General features: G+C 39.3%; 1 protein-coding gene across 22 annotated transcripts in view; it reads right to left on the bottom strand.

Moving 5' to 3' along the window:
- The window catches only part of LOC128019083 (NACHT, LRR and PYD domains-containing protein 12-like), a 282,672-nt gene that overhangs the window by 219,119 nt on the left and 47,752 nt on the right, over window positions 1-15,801 (bottom strand). For 9 of the 22 annotated variants that reach the window (XM_052605111.1, XM_052605191.1, XM_052605720.1 and 6 more), the window contains exon 9: window positions 1,794-1,967. The exons of the other annotated variants lie outside the window; for them this stretch is intronic. In XM_052605111.1, the coding sequence (XP_052461071.1) occupies window positions 1,794-1,967 (174 nt within the window). The remainder of the gene's footprint in view (window positions 1-1,793; window positions 1,968-15,801) is intronic. 22 annotated transcript variants of the gene reach the window in all.

Below are 15,801 nucleotides of genomic sequence, written 5' to 3'. Positions count from 1 at the left end.
TCATTTGTTATTTCTTCTTCATCTACATCATCCAGTTCTCTAGTATGAATTATTCCTTTACTATAGTTCAAAGTTGGGTGAGGGTATGTCTTTATCTGAACTCCTGCCAGCATATTAGCATGTAACAGGTTTTCAGCATTTGCCTTTTTACAGCATTCAACAAGAATTTGTCCCGAACGTAATTTTTTCACTTCTTTAACAGTTCCTGCTATTCCTGCAATACCCTTTTGTATGGCAAAAGGGGAGAGCTTGATAATTGGGATATCTGAAGAAATAGATTCAATAGTAATAAACTTTGGCCAATCATCATTACTCGACAGAGAAAAGCCTCTGTTTGGTGCACTGTTATCCGTATCTGGTTCCAAGAAACGTTTTTTTGAGTTGTGTTTTGTAGCCATATTTAAATGTTTAAATTTCATCATCTTTACTCCCCACCCACCTCGGAGCCCCAAAAAAAGGGGATGCACAGCGCCGCGGATCTCCAGCAGATTATGCATCAGGGATATAAAAATGGTATACTCAAGCAAAGTAAGCTATCATTTGCTCAAATCACTTGATTGACCCTAAGCCAACGCCTTCTGGGGATATACATAACGAAAAGTCTTTCCCAGGGCATGCCTTGACCAGCCGATTGATTGGATCGAGCCATTCCAACCTCCCGTCTAGGTGAAGTAGGAGCCAAAGTACCGTGTTGAAATAATGGAAACCTCAGTAAACCACATTTCTCAGGGACCAGGATCTCTTCCTCCACCAACACGGGTCGCAACTCACGGCAAACGAGTTGTCCCATTTGGGATATTTAGGATCTGTTTACTTACAACTTCTTTCAGCGTGATAATAGAAAAGATCCACACAAGAATATAATTATAATTAAAAATAACTGTAACCCTAGTAAGGGGGGCTAAAGGGTTGTTCTCTCTTGCCCAAGGAGAAGACCCTAGCACTACGGAGGGAAGGAGCGTGCCACTGTTCCTTTCACGGGCAACCAAAAAAAAATGGGTCCCGTGCCGTACCCGGACCCGTGAAGATCCCGTAACGACACGTGACATCAGCGTGTGACGTGTAATGTACGAGTCGAAAACGCTAGGCACGTTATACTTTCACTGAAGCAAGCGAACGATCTCTGCGTCAGTGAGGAAAGTGAGGAACTAACTGATCTCTGCTTCATTACAGTTTGCACATATGTTTTCGTCGCGAATGTTGATCTTCCTTCAAAACAGCCGGTAAAAGAGTCACTTCGACACGGCATTAGATCTGGCTTTGTTCACACAGCACTCGTCCTGGGTCGAACCCCGCAATGTTACTAGGTCCTCGACCCAGGATCAATGCGGTAATCAATCCCAGGACGTGGTTGCTTTCACACAGAAGGCGACCCGGCAATGTCCCGGAAATATACCGGGTCCGAAGTGCAGTGTGAAAGGGGCTTTAATAATCTCTAATATGTTCTTAATACCTCAGTATCTGCACACACACACACACACACACTTCTATGTTCTTAATACCTCAGTATCTGCACACACACACACACACACACACACTTCTATGTTCTTAATACCTCAGTATCTGCACACACACACACACACTTCTATGTTCTTAATACCTCAGTATCTGCACACACACACACACACACACACACACACACACACACACACACACACACACTTCTATGTTCTTAATACCTCAGTATCTGCACACACACACACACACACACACACACTTCTATGTTCTTAATACCTCAGTATCTGCACACACACACACACACACACACACACACACTTCTATGTTCTTAATACCTCAGTATCTGCAGCTGACAGTTTGGACTCTTCAGTCCATCAGAAATAAACTTTACACCAGAGTCCTGCAGGTCATTGTTCCTCAGATCCAGCTCTCTCAGGACACAGTTTGAGGATTGTAGAGCTGAAGACAATCTCTCACAACACTGAGCAGTGAGATTACAGCCAGCAAGACTGAAAGAGACAAGAACACACACACACAGTCAGATCATCTACACACACACACACACACACAGACAGATCATCTACACACACACACACACACACACACACACATTGTGATCAGTTGACTGTAAATTATCTCTTATATGTTCTTAATACCTCAGTATCTGCAGACACACACACACACACTAGGGATGTGCAACAGTGATCGAGTACTCGACCGCGACAGCGATGATCGATCACGTAAACGATGATCGAAATTATTTGTAATTTTTTTTATTGGTTATGGCAGCACGTTGGGCGGGGCCCTGATCTCTGATTGGTTAGCTTCCCACTTGATGCCTCAAAAGACGTAAGAAGACAGATAATCATGGCCTCAAAGTCACATGGTGATGGTTTCCCTTTGAGAAGAACGATAAAAATACAGTGTATACAACAACAAATACAATGCGCTATCATCTAAAATGTGTAGATAAAATATCTGGCGATAACAGAGTGGCAACTCAGACGAGCATTGAATAACTTGCCATAAGACCTAAATGCAACGCAGGCAGAACCGAGAAGACGACAAAGCTGTTCGCTGAAATGGTGGTGAAAGATTTGCTGCCCATTAGTTTCAGGGACAGAGAAGTTTTACTTGTCCAGTGGTGCCTGGCTGTTCCTGCAACATCTGTTCCAGCGGAGCGAATTTATTCCACTAACGTTAAATGTGAACAGACTGCGCACGCGGCTCTCATCTGAGCACGTAGACCGCCTTATCTTTTTGAATAGACATTTGAATGTTTCACCGGTCGTGGTAAATATAATATCCTTTTTTTTTTTAAATAATATTATTATTTCAGTTTTGAGCTTTAGCCATAGTTAAAATATTTGGCTATTTGGCCTCTGTTTTATACCTTATAATAGGCCTAGTTGTTTGGTTAAACTTGGTGAACTTTTTTTCTTTATCTTTTAAAAACTACGTTTCACCGCTGGATCAAAATATGCTGCTAAAGTTATACTGGAAGACAATGTTTTGTTAAAAAAAATGCAGTTGAATAAAGTAGCATAAAAAAGAAAAAGTATCTTTGTGTGTTAATTTTTAAATCACAGACAAATAATGAAATGGTCTTTATAAAATAAAATGCACTGGATATATTTGTAGCCTAATTACATTAAACATATTCGTAGAGATGACGAAATCAAAATTATTTGTTTGTCATAGTTTGTATTTATATTTTAAATCTTATTCAATTATTTAGCAATAATCAGTGATTTCCATGCTGTTAAATAATATTTTGGTTGATCAGAATGTGCAAATTTAACACAAAATATTAATTAAATATTATAATACATAAAAAATAATGATAGTGACACTAATGTGAATTTATTGTACTTTCATGTTTGTAAAGCGCAATCCGAGTTAAACTTTCGGTCAAGTTCACATCTGCATCGGCAAATTTTTTTCAGATAAAAGTTGCAAGAGCTAGTCTAAGTCTGATTAATTAACATGAACAATTATGCTGAAATCGATGCCTATCAGTTTTATTTTTCTATTAGTAGGCCTATTGTTATTATTTTATTATTGATGTTATAATAATGCAGCTTTTTCCGTCATATTTGTGGGCATTATAATTCAATTCATATGGCTTCGAAAACGCGCAGTTGGTTTATGGAAAATAAAACTTAACTTAAAAATAAAACTTAAAAATACACCTAATAACGTAGAAAATATAGCACAAATCTGCCATACATTTATAATGAGAACTTTATAGGAATCTATATTAAAATCTGTCCTTGCCCATCTTTCAGCGTGCTCTCTCTCTCGCTCTCTCTCGCTCTCTCTCGCTCTCTCTCGCTCTCTCTCGCTCTCTCTCTCTCTCTCTCTCGCTCTCTATCTCTATCTCTATCTCTCTGTCTCTCTCTCTCTCTCTCGCTCTCTCTCGCTCTCTCTCTCTCTCTCTCTCTCTCTCTATCTCTCTCGCTCTCTCTCTCTCGCTCTCTCTCTCTCTCGCTCTCTCTCGCTCTCTCTCTCTCGCTCTCTCTCTCTCTCTCTCTCGCTCTCTCTCTCGCTCTCTCTCTCTCTCTCTCTCTCGCTCTCTCTCTCTCTCTCACTCTCTCTCTCTCTCGCTCTCTCTCGCTCTCTCTCTCTCTCTCTCTCTCTCTCTCTCTCTCGGTCTAACGCATAACTTATCATCCTATTGTGCTGATACAAGTTGTAATGTTACGTCTGTAATAATAATATGTTATCTGATTTATCATAGGATGTGTCATAGAATTAGCTTCCGTTTATTGGTACACTCTTCACCTCAGGCAGATATTTCTTGCTCCTTTATTAATAACATTGCTTGATCATAATCATAATCTAACCTGTCCTAATCATGTGTTCATGTTTTCATAGACAGATTTTCATATCAGATTTTTATTTTTTAATTTTCATAATAATTTTTCATTATATACATTATGGCCATGCATCCCCCCGCCCCATTCAGCCCCACCCCCAGTTAATCGATTATCGTTTTTGAAACCTATCAATGATCGAAATTAGAAATTTCCCAAAATGCCCATCCCTCATACACACACACACACACACACACACTGTGATCAGTTGAGTGTAAATGATCTCTTATATGTTCTTAATACCTCAGTATCTGCAGACACACACACACACACACACACACACACACGCACACACACACAGTGTTGGGAAGGTTACTTTGGAAATGTAATAGGTTACAGATTACAAGTTACCCTGTTTAAAATGTAATAGTAGTGTAACTTTTTTAATTACTTGACTAAGTAAACAAAGACAAAACTACATTAGCATATTTACAGATGAGACTGACCTGCACCTGAAACCCTGAACAGAAGTGTGGCTTCTGCTCCAGCTGTGCGCTACACAGTTCACTCCGGTCTCTCTCTCTCACATTGAGTCTGATTCAAACCGTTCGGCGGAGGCGCAGAGAGCGCGCGAGCCCAACCATTGCCAGTCACGACTAACCGATTCATGATTTGTTAGAGATTCAGGAATAATCGCTTTAGTATATTCGGCTTGCAATTATAAATTAACAATATTTAAGTAGAGAGCCAAATCGTCTGCCGGGCCACCGTGAATAGTCCCGGTTCTCCCGGTGTCCAGTCAGCGCCTGATTTCCACAGACACGCAGGACGTGCAGGATTCATATTCAGTATTTTTGCGGCTTAATAATCACAGACACCAGTCCATATCGCGTTTTTATTCAAGTGTACAACCTACTTTTGATTTATTCATCCAAAATGTGGCATATTTCGTCCACGTTATAGGCTGAATACCATTTTTATGACTGAATTCTACGAATGTGTTCTCCGCGTCGCAGAGATCATGGGCCATATGTCTTAGTGCAATTTGGGAAAGAAATAAGCTGAATGTGTGTAAATATTCAAATGTAATCCTCTTTGTAATTGTTACAATTTTCATAAGTAACTGTAATTGAATTACTCATTTTTTCTTAGTAACTGATTACTGTTACATTTATTTTGTAATTAAATTACGTAACGCCGTTACATGTAACTAGTTACTCCTCAACACTGCACACACACATACACACACACACACACTGTGATCAGTTGACTGTAAATGATCTCTTCTATGTTCTTAATACCTCAGTATCTGCAGCTGACAGTTTGGACTCTTCAGTCCATCAGAAATAAACTCTACACCAGAGTCCTGCAGGTCATTGTTCCTCAGATCCAGCTCTCTCAGGACACAGTTTGAGGATTGTAGAGCTGAAGACACAATTTCACAATGCTGTTCTGAGAGACCACAGCCAGAAAATCTAGAAGAGATTAAATACAATCATTACTATTATTATTATTATTAAAGGATTAAATCCTTCCTGCTGTATTGTTAATTTGATCATTATTTGTAGTTTCTCTTTATTAGCTGGATTTGTGTTTATTATAGTCTTCAGATCCTGATCTGATATATAGACCCTCTTTTATTTCTGTGTTTGGACACTAATGTTGTGAATCAGAGCTTGTTCTGTAGTCCTTCACAGAAATGTGTCACATCTGAGTTTGTAAAAGTCATTTTCACAAAAGACTGACATGTAAATGGATATTTAACACAGATCTCATTAAATGACAAACTCTTAGCTTGTTTTGTGTGAATAATTCATGTCCGTGTGTGAGCTGCTGAAATGTAAGTTTTAATCTTTTATTTGTGACATTAATGTGGTCACAATGCTGACAGAGTAAATATGTGTTAGAAAACTAGACCTATATCACTCATAATATTACCATTCACACTCATCCACCTTTTCTATGGTTTGATTTATTTTATGTCATAATGCAGAGCTCTTTAAATGTATAATAATGTAAAATAGTGTCTAGTGCTGTACAGTAAAGAGTAAGCAGACGTCAAGCTCTGTCTTCACTGTAATAGTTCACTGTAACAGCAGTCAAACAGCTACAACATTCAGCATTTATGATCAATAATTACTGCAGATTAAATGTTATTATAGTTATTAATATTAGCAGTAGTTGATATCATGATTGTGTCTTGATTGAGAGTGAAATGTGTGAATGTCAGCTTTACTGATCAATGTGTGGAGCGTCTCTTTGCTGCAGCTGCTGCTGATTTAATGAACCAGTTTCTCATGTGACGGGGTTGTTTTTACCTTTTACTCTAATATCTACTGGATTAAAAACACATGTTGGGACTCCTTTAAGATTCTGGCTGTTATTCAGGAGAAAATCTCTCATTCAGGAACATTTCTTTTAAAGGAGTCAGATTCATTATTAAATATGATCCTTTAGTTGATGATGAAACACTCACAGAGCTTTTCTGCAGTTGATCACAGCTGGTATCAGTCTTCTTCTCCCCTCAGCTGATGTGTTGTATTTCATGGTGTTCAGTTCATCCAGTGTCTCCTCTGACATCTGAAGCATGTAGGAGATTGTTGAGCAGTGAGCAGCAGAGAGTTTCTTCTCTGAGTGTTTGTCTGATTTCACAAACTCCTGAATCTCTCTGGACAGAGTCTGATCTTTCACTTCCAGCAGACAGAGGAACAGATTGATCGCCTGATCAGCTGAGAGACGATAACCTCTCTTGACCATCAGTAGATCATCATCATCATCATCTTCATCTTTGATCCTCTCTTTAATGTACTGTGTGGTTCTGCTGATGGTCTCTGAGCTGTTCTCTGTGTGTGTCAGTAGATCCTGTAAGAGTCTCTGATTGGACTCCAGTGAGACGCCCAGCAGGAACCGCAGGAACAGATCCAGACGTCCATTCTTACTCCTGAGAGATTTATCTACTGCTGATGTTAGTAGATCATACAGAGAGACTTTATCAGAGTCACTTTCAGAGTCTTCATCAGAGTCAGAGTCATCTCCGTAAGATCTGAATTCATCCAATGTTTTCTTGTTCTCTGTTAAATAGCAGTAAAGCAGATAGAAAGCAGCGAGAAACTCCTGAACGCTCAGATGAATGAAGCTGTAGACTTTCCTCTGATGAATCACAGATTCCTGCTTAAAGATCTCAGTGCAAATCCCAGAATACACCGAGGCGTCAGTGACGTCTATGCTGCTCTCAATCAGGTCCTCCTCATAGAACATCACATTGCCCTTCATCAGCTGTTTGAAAGCCACTTCAGCAAGTTTCACAATCACTTCTCTGTTGGACGGCAGGAGTTTCTCTGGATCTCTCTCTTCATACTTCTGCTTCCTCATGTTGATCTGAATCAGCAGGAAGTGGATGTACATTTCAGTCAGAGTTTGAGGGATTTCTGCTCTCAGATCTTCTTCCAGGAGCTTCTGAAGCACAGTGGATGAGATCCAGCAGAAGACGGGGATGTGGCACATGATGTGGAGGCTTCTTGCTCTTCTGATGTGTGAGATGATTCTGCTGGCTTGATGCTCATCACTGATTCTCTTCCTGAAATATTCCTCCTTCTGAGGCTCAGTGAATCCCTGAATTTCTGTCAGACGGTGGATGTATTTGGAGGGGATCTGATTGGCTGCTGCTGGTCTGGAGGTGATCCAGATGAGAGCAGAGGGAAGCAGCTCTCCTTTCATCAGCTTTGACATCAACACAGCCACTGATGAAGTCTCAGTCACATCACAAACTTTCTGAGCGTCTGAAAACATCAGTGTGATTCTGCTTTCATCCAGACCATCAAAGATGAACACAACTTTACACTCCTCATAAATCTGTGAGTCCAGATCTTGAAGTTCAGGATGAAAGTCCAGCAGAAGTCTGTGAAGACTGTACTGATTATCTCTGATCAAGTTCAGCTCTCGAAATGGAAGCACAAACATGAAATCTACATCCTGATTGGCTTTTCCCTCGGCCCAGTCCAGAATGAACTTCTGCACAGAGACGGTTTTTCCGATTCCAGCGATGCCTTTAGTAAGAACAGTCTTGATCTGCTCTTTCTCCTCACATCCTGCTTCAGCGGAGGCTTTAAAGATGTCATTGCAGTAGATTGGAGTGTCTTGTGAGTGTTGTGTTCTGGCTGTTTTCTCCATCTGTAAAACCTCATGTTCTTCATTCACTCCTTCTCTCTCTCCCTCTATGATGTAGAGCTGTGTGTAGATGCTGTTCAGGAGGCTTTCATTCTCCTGGAGTTTCAGTCCCTCAAATAATCTCTCATACTTGTTCTTCATGCTGGTTTTGTGCTGCTCTTTGACTCTCTGTAGTTCATCATTCACTGCTTGAGGAGGATCCTGGGCTCGTATCTGATCGTCTCTATACACACGGCTGAAACAACAGAGAACAGGTTTTTAAATCTATAGAGATTTAATTTTGTATATTTAATGTCTTTCATTTCATGACTTTGTGTAATGCACATTGTTCCAAAAGGAGCTTCAAAGAAAGCAGGAAAAGTCAAAGAAAAGGAAAAGTGAGTCTCACAGTCCTCCAGCGAGCAGTTAAAGGTGACGAGGAAAGAACAAACTCACTGAGAGATTTGAGAAATGATGAAGAAACCAAAAGCTCCTCCTCAAGCTGACAGCAGAGACTCTGTTTGACAGTGAGTTTCTTTTATCTGGACTTTGAGATCAAATTCATTTTCCATCACTGAACTTTTGTCCACAGATTTGAGGTGAAATCATGAATAAAAGCATAACTCATCTCTCTGTCAGGACTCAGAGCGAGCATTTTACTCTCATCTGCAGCAAACACTAGATGTGTGTGAACAGTGAAGTGTGCACTACAGGTTTATCCTCACCTGGGGTCAGAGGTCACTGGATCAACACTGAATTTAGGACGATCACCCATGGATGTGTCACTCTTCAGAGACACACAGCTGTTATCTGGAGATGAAGATCTCTGACTCTCTCTGTTCTCCATAATAACTTCAGACCTGCTTATAGAAACACAAGAGACAAACACACAACACTGTGATTATTATTCCAGAGATTGCAGTGAAAGACAGTTTAATGCAGCAGATCATCACCAATGACAGAATCTGGAGAAGAGCAGGAGAAGAGCATGAATCTGTTCAGAGCTTGATGTGTTTCTGCTGCTGTAACGTCACTCACAGCTTCTCTGTCACAAATCAACTATCTGATGACCACATGATGATGATGATGATGATGATGATGATGATGATGATGATAATTTTCATAATTGATCTTTAGCTGATGAAGCGCTGCTGAAAACTCCTAAAATCTTAGACATTCAACCAATTACTTGCCAAATGTGTAATAGTTGCTCGTCTTCCACGAGTTTCAATGTATACATTTGTTTTTCAGCACATTTGATTATTTTTAAAGTGAAAAACGTTATTTGTGTATAATATTCATCAGTCTTCCGATGAATCCAGCAGTTATTATGATGCTGCAATCTTAATTCCTGAGATATCTAACCCTAAACACGGCTTCTCTGATTAACATTTTCAGCATCGACTTGGTAGTGAAGTGCCAGTACTTGTGGCATACCTAGTCGCCGTTTTACTGTCTGGTTGGTCCAGTCTCAAATACTGCTAAACAGCGGACATACTGCTAACGTGTTTTCATTTCTTCTTCGCTGCTCTAAACAGGGGTTGCTTGTGGCAACACAGCACAACTTCCTGTTTTTGCAATGCATTCTGAGCAGTGAAGAAGAACCGTGCAGCAGTTAGGCAAAGCTAGCGGTCACAACTAGGTCTTGTTTAAGAAAATGGTATCGGATCGGTATATTGGTTCATGTTCTCGCCGATGCCGATGCCAGAATTTGCTTTCCGATACTGCTTTCCGATATTTCCGATACTAGTATCGGAATCGGAACAACTCTAATTATTATTCCAAAGACTGCAGTGAAACAGAGTTTAACGCCACACACACAATCAGATTTAAGAGAATGTGGAGCTGATAATGATGATTTAAGGGGTAAGTTGTGGCCTAGTGGTTAGAGGTTATGACTCCTAACCCTAGGGTTGTGGGTTCGAGTCTCAGGTCAGCAATATCACGACTGAGGTGCCCCTGAGCAAGTCACAGAACCCCCAACTGCTCCCCAGGCGCCGCAGCATAAATGATGACCACTGCTGTGTGTGTGTGTGTGTGTGCGCGTACACTTCGGATGGGTTAAATGCAGAGCACAAATTCTGAGTATGGGTCACCATACTTGGCTGAATGTCACTTTAAGACTGATCTTTAGCTGCTGAAGCGCTGCTGAAAACGGCTGAAATCAGAGACATGCAGCTAGTGCCTTAGATAGGTGAGGGGCCATGGGATAACATTATAGTCCAGTCTCGTCTAGTTAACGAAAACGCAGCATAAATTTCGTCTTCAGATATTATTATTAGCTCGTCAACATCTCATCTTAGTCAAAGAAAAAAGGTTCGTTAACGAATACCTTTCGTCGTTGTCTTCGTTATCGATATTAACACTGTTAGACAGTGAGTTTCTTTTATCTGGACTTTAAGATCAAATTCATTTTCCATCACTGAACTTTTGTCCACAGATTTGAGGTGAAATCATGAATAAAAGCATAACTCATCTCTCTGTCAGGACTCAGAGCGAGCATTTTACTCTCATCTGCAGCAAACACTAGATGTGTGTGAACAGTGAAGTGTGCACTACACGTTTATCCTCACCTGGGGTCAGAGGTCACTGGATCAACACTGAATTTAGGAGGATGACCCATGGATGTGTCACTCTTCAGAGACACACAGCTGTTATCTGGAGATGAAGATCTCTTACTCTCTCTGTTCTCCATAATAACTTCAGACCTGCTTATAGAAACACAAGAGACAAACACACAACACTGTGATTATTATTCCAGAGATTGCAGTGAAAGACAGTTTAATGCAGCAGATCATCACCAATGACAGAATCTGGAGAAGAGCAGGAGAAGAGCATGAATCTGTTCAGAGCTTGATGTGTTTCTGCTGCTGTAACGTCACTCACAGCTTCTCTGTCACAAATCAACTATCTGATGACCACATGATGATGATGATGATGATGATGATGATGATGATGATAATTTTCATAATTGATCTTTAGCTGATGAAGCGCTGCTGAAAACTCCTAAAATCTTAGACATTCAACCAATTACTTGCCAAATGTGTAATAGTTGCTCTTCTTCCACGAGTTTCAATGTATAAATTTGTTTTTCAGCACATTTGATTATTTTTAAAGTGAAAAATGTTATTTGTATATAATATTCATCAGTCTTCCGATGAATCCAGCAGTTATTATGATGCTGCAATCTTAATTCCTGAGATATCTAACCCTAAACACGGCTTCTCTGATTAACATTTTTGGTCTGTAAATCATAAATCTAGTTGAAAAGGCTGAAATATGGCAGGAATATTTCACCGAGCTTAGACTGATGTCAGCAGCTGATGATGATGAAGATGTGAAGAGAATTCATTCTGAATCATTGATGATGATTTCATCACTTGTCATGTATTCATGAAACTGATCTCACTGCATGGAGAGATTCATATTCATATGTCATGATTCAGCACAGAATCATAACTGAGAGAGAGAGAGAAAGAGATTTCGATCCGAGTCAGAATCAAACTCTCACTAAAGCTGATCATCTGTCAATCTTTATTCCAGTCTTTATTTCCTCCTTTGGTAGATAATATTTCCGACTGTAAATTAATCTCTCGAGCTCGATATCATTATAATCCTGAAGATGAACTCAAGAGATTCTTTCAGTTTTACAAGAGACACAAATCACTAAATGCTGTTCAAGTTTAAAGATCGGATCAAACACACGACAGAGACACGAATGAGACAAAAGTAAAATAATCAAATAATATCATACACTGATAAATAATCTCACCTTAATGTGATGTTTTTGAACGTCTCTAAATCTTCGTAATCCTTAAATTTTTCCGTCGAGTTTACTTTCGGTTTCGACTCAAAAATAGTAACTAATGCGCATGCGCATTAGTCCTCTCTTCAGTTTGATGATACCAGAGTTAAGGCGCTTTATCGCCACCTGCTGTGATGGAGTGTGCATCAGCGTTACACATTATCAAAAAACAAAAACCTTTAATAAAAAATAATGCAATTTCCCAAAAAGCTGCTTAATTAATAATCTGTGTTCTCCTCAAACAATGGAATAAACTCTGACCCATCAGTAATTATAATCTCATTCTTTCATTCTTCACTCGTGTCCTCTCCAATGTTTCTGGTTCTTCAGAAACTCATGACTGACTCTCTATTCCACATCGATCACATCAGGATCCTGCTGGACGTGTGTTTATTGGTTGTAGTGTTTTATGAAGCTTGCTGTGCTCAATGCTGAATCTTGTTCAGATGTTTTCCTCTTTGCTGCTTGTTTTCGCTCTCCTCACTTCTCCTGCTTCTCCTTGAGGATCTCCTCTCTTTCGAAGCCTGTTTTTGAAGCACATGCAGCTTCTTCAATCAAGTGTTTCACTAACTTCTGTAGTCTAACACTGATCCAATCAATGCTGTATGAATATTGTTGACCGCAGATCTCCTTGCTCCTCATTCTGACCCTGTTAGACGTCTCAGCACATTTACAATCGTTCTGCATTTACTGACTGTCTCATGAAGATCTTCATTCCACACTAACTTTACATCAATCCTCACACCCAGAAACTTTCACAGCTTTATCTGTGTTTGAGGGAAACTGAGGGAATTCAGCTTGTATTGCTGAGATAATAGTTGTGTTTCATTGGTCTACACATGATATTATTCTGTCTTTATTCTTCATCCTCACCAGAGGAGCTGTACATTGAGCAGATGAATGCTCTCGGCACATAAAGCCACACAATAATCGCTCCTGCTTTGAGAAGTGTGTTTCAGAGACGCTGGAGACTGAAGAATGAAGCACAGAGGACCACGCTCTTAAATACACTGAAAACATCTCAGAAAGTGCAGATATGAAAGGACAGTAAAGAAGGACAAACTGACAAGTGCATTCATGACACAGATCCTACAGAGAGCTTTATGAAGCTTCTGACAGTAAAGATCTTCTGCAGTATCTTCTCTTGATTTACAGTTTAGTTCACAGTTCTTTCACTCTTGGTGACTCTTTTGTTTCTCCAATATCTATGTTATAAACCATGGTCTGCAGGAAAGTGTAGAAGTTGATGAGAGCATTGTTAAAACTAGTGTACTTTGAAGATCTCATCCAAAGCACCCAGAGCTCCAGCCGTCTGACAAGAGAGAAGCTTGTTATCCAGAGCAATGTAGCAGCTGTCAATCAAGTCTTGACTCCTCCCCCTGGCTAGAAGATATGGTTGATGACTTTGGCTTTTCTCCAGGAGCTCATCAATGCTCCAGTATGACTACAAAGATGAAAAACTAACAAGTTACCCTTCCATTTTAGTCTTTTAAAACATTTTACAGGTAACAAAATAGACCTTGTCTTTTGAAACAAACTACAACATACATTCACAGCTTGATTGAACATTATCTGAATTTAGCTCATCTGAGTTATGATTATTGTAATAACTGGGAATTACTGACGTTTGAAACTGGGACATTTGTAATAAATTATGTTAGTGTATTAGTCAGTGCCAGGAAATATGAAGAAGAAAATATCATTTGAAAGATGACAGTCTCTCTCAAAGATCTCGCTCTATTTTCTCTGACGATGAACACATTGAACTAATTCTCTTCAAAAGCACTTCGATGATATTAATAAATGAGAGCCGAGGGCCTTCATCAGATCCAGACAGAGATGATGGAGAAGGTGAACACAATTCAGATTATTTTCTTCAATTAGAAAAAAGTGATTTAAAAACAGAGTTTCAGATTTGAATATTAATGGTATATTAACACACGAGCCGAGATCTATTGCTGGTTATTGTTCATCCTTCTATCGCTCTCTTTATGAATCTAGATTTAATGAAAAAGATACGAATGATTTCTGAGATAGACTTAATAAAACTAAATCTAGAAGTGAAGACAGAAAGCATCTGTGTGATAAAACACACACTGTTCTTCCTCTGTTCACAACTACTGTCTGATTCTGTTAAACACAGACTTTAAGAGGAATCACAGCTGAGATGACATCATCACCATCAGCCAATCAGCACATCACACCACTCTCTGTTTAAAAGATGTTCTTCATATTATTCAGATCTCCTCTAAAGCTTCAGCTCTTCATTTCAATATTAATAAGTGTGAATTAATGTCTCTGAAGCTGTGTGATTCACCATCTATCTGTGGTGTCCCTATAAAAACTGAAATCTCATATTTAGGTCTAAAGATTGTAAAGGATGAAGAGAGAAGATGTGAGCTCAATATTTGCTCTGTTATTGATAAGATGAAGAACAAGTTGAATCAGTGTTTACTAAGAGACTTCTCTTTGAGGACATCTCAAGACTCACATATACAGCTCTTTCTCCAGCAGTCAACAATAGTATTTACAAGACTGCTGACAATATGCTTTTCAGTCTTTTATGGAGAAATAAAACCCATTATATGAAGAAATCAACTGGAAATGGAGGATTTAACTTCTTGGACTTTAGCTCTCTTAATAATACTTTTAAAGTAAACTGGATCGAACGATTAAAACAGAACAACAACTAGTTTATGAAGATTATTCCTCATTGTATTTCTGCTCAGGTTGGAGGTCTTCATTTTCTTCTGTTTTGTAACTACAACATTTCTAAACTTCTGATAAAGTTTTCCAGTTTTCACAAACAAATGCTTCTCTCCTGGAGTTTAATTTAGAAACATAATTTCTCAGTGAACAGATGTTTATATGGAATAATAAGCATATTGTATCTAAATCTGAATGAAAATCTGGTTTTGGTGAGGCACCTTTTGAGCAAGAAGGTGTTGTGTTAACTTGTTGTGAATAGTTGTCTAAATGTCCTAAAGAATATGCTGTAGTTGTGGATGGTGTAAAAACACATGTCCCAATCTTCTCTGCAGTGCTTGGATCCTGCTGACACTGCTGTGGCTCCAGTTTGTTCTCTTCTTCCTCTGTTCAACACAATCATCCACAGCTTCAGCTCTTTTTCAGACGGATGTTGTCTCCAACTTTCTGGAAGAACTGTGTTGATGCTTTGATATGGATCAAATCTGGAAATGAGCTCCTCACAAAGATTTCAGCACAAATAAAGGAGAAGAAATGTCTTTCAAACTCATTTAGAAATATTAGCCCAGTCACTTTTTCCTTGTAAAGCAATGTCTCAGATGACCATCCTTTGTGTCCACCTCAAGATCTGGGACTGAAACAAATGCTGGAGAACAAGAAGATCCCTGCTATAATCTAGGCTTTGTCTGATGAATAGTTCATTGGTGAATCAATGAAAGCTGTTGATTCTTCTGATGCATTTGTTGCAATATTTAATGTGTTTTACTGTAATAACAGCAGATTTGAGAGGAATAAATAAAGGATAAAATACTGCATAGAGTAGTCTGCGTTTAATTTAATTTGATCTGCTTTTAGGTTTCAGAGGTTTCA

The sequence above is a fragment of the Carassius gibelio genome, chromosome A1 (assembly GCF_023724105.1).
Source record: "Carassius gibelio isolate Cgi1373 ecotype wild population from Czech Republic chromosome A1, carGib1.2-hapl.c, whole genome shotgun sequence".
Classification (NCBI taxonomy): domain Eukaryota; kingdom Metazoa; phylum Chordata; class Actinopteri; order Cypriniformes; family Cyprinidae; genus Carassius; species Carassius gibelio.
This window is presented reverse-complemented; position numbering and strand designations above follow the sequence as displayed.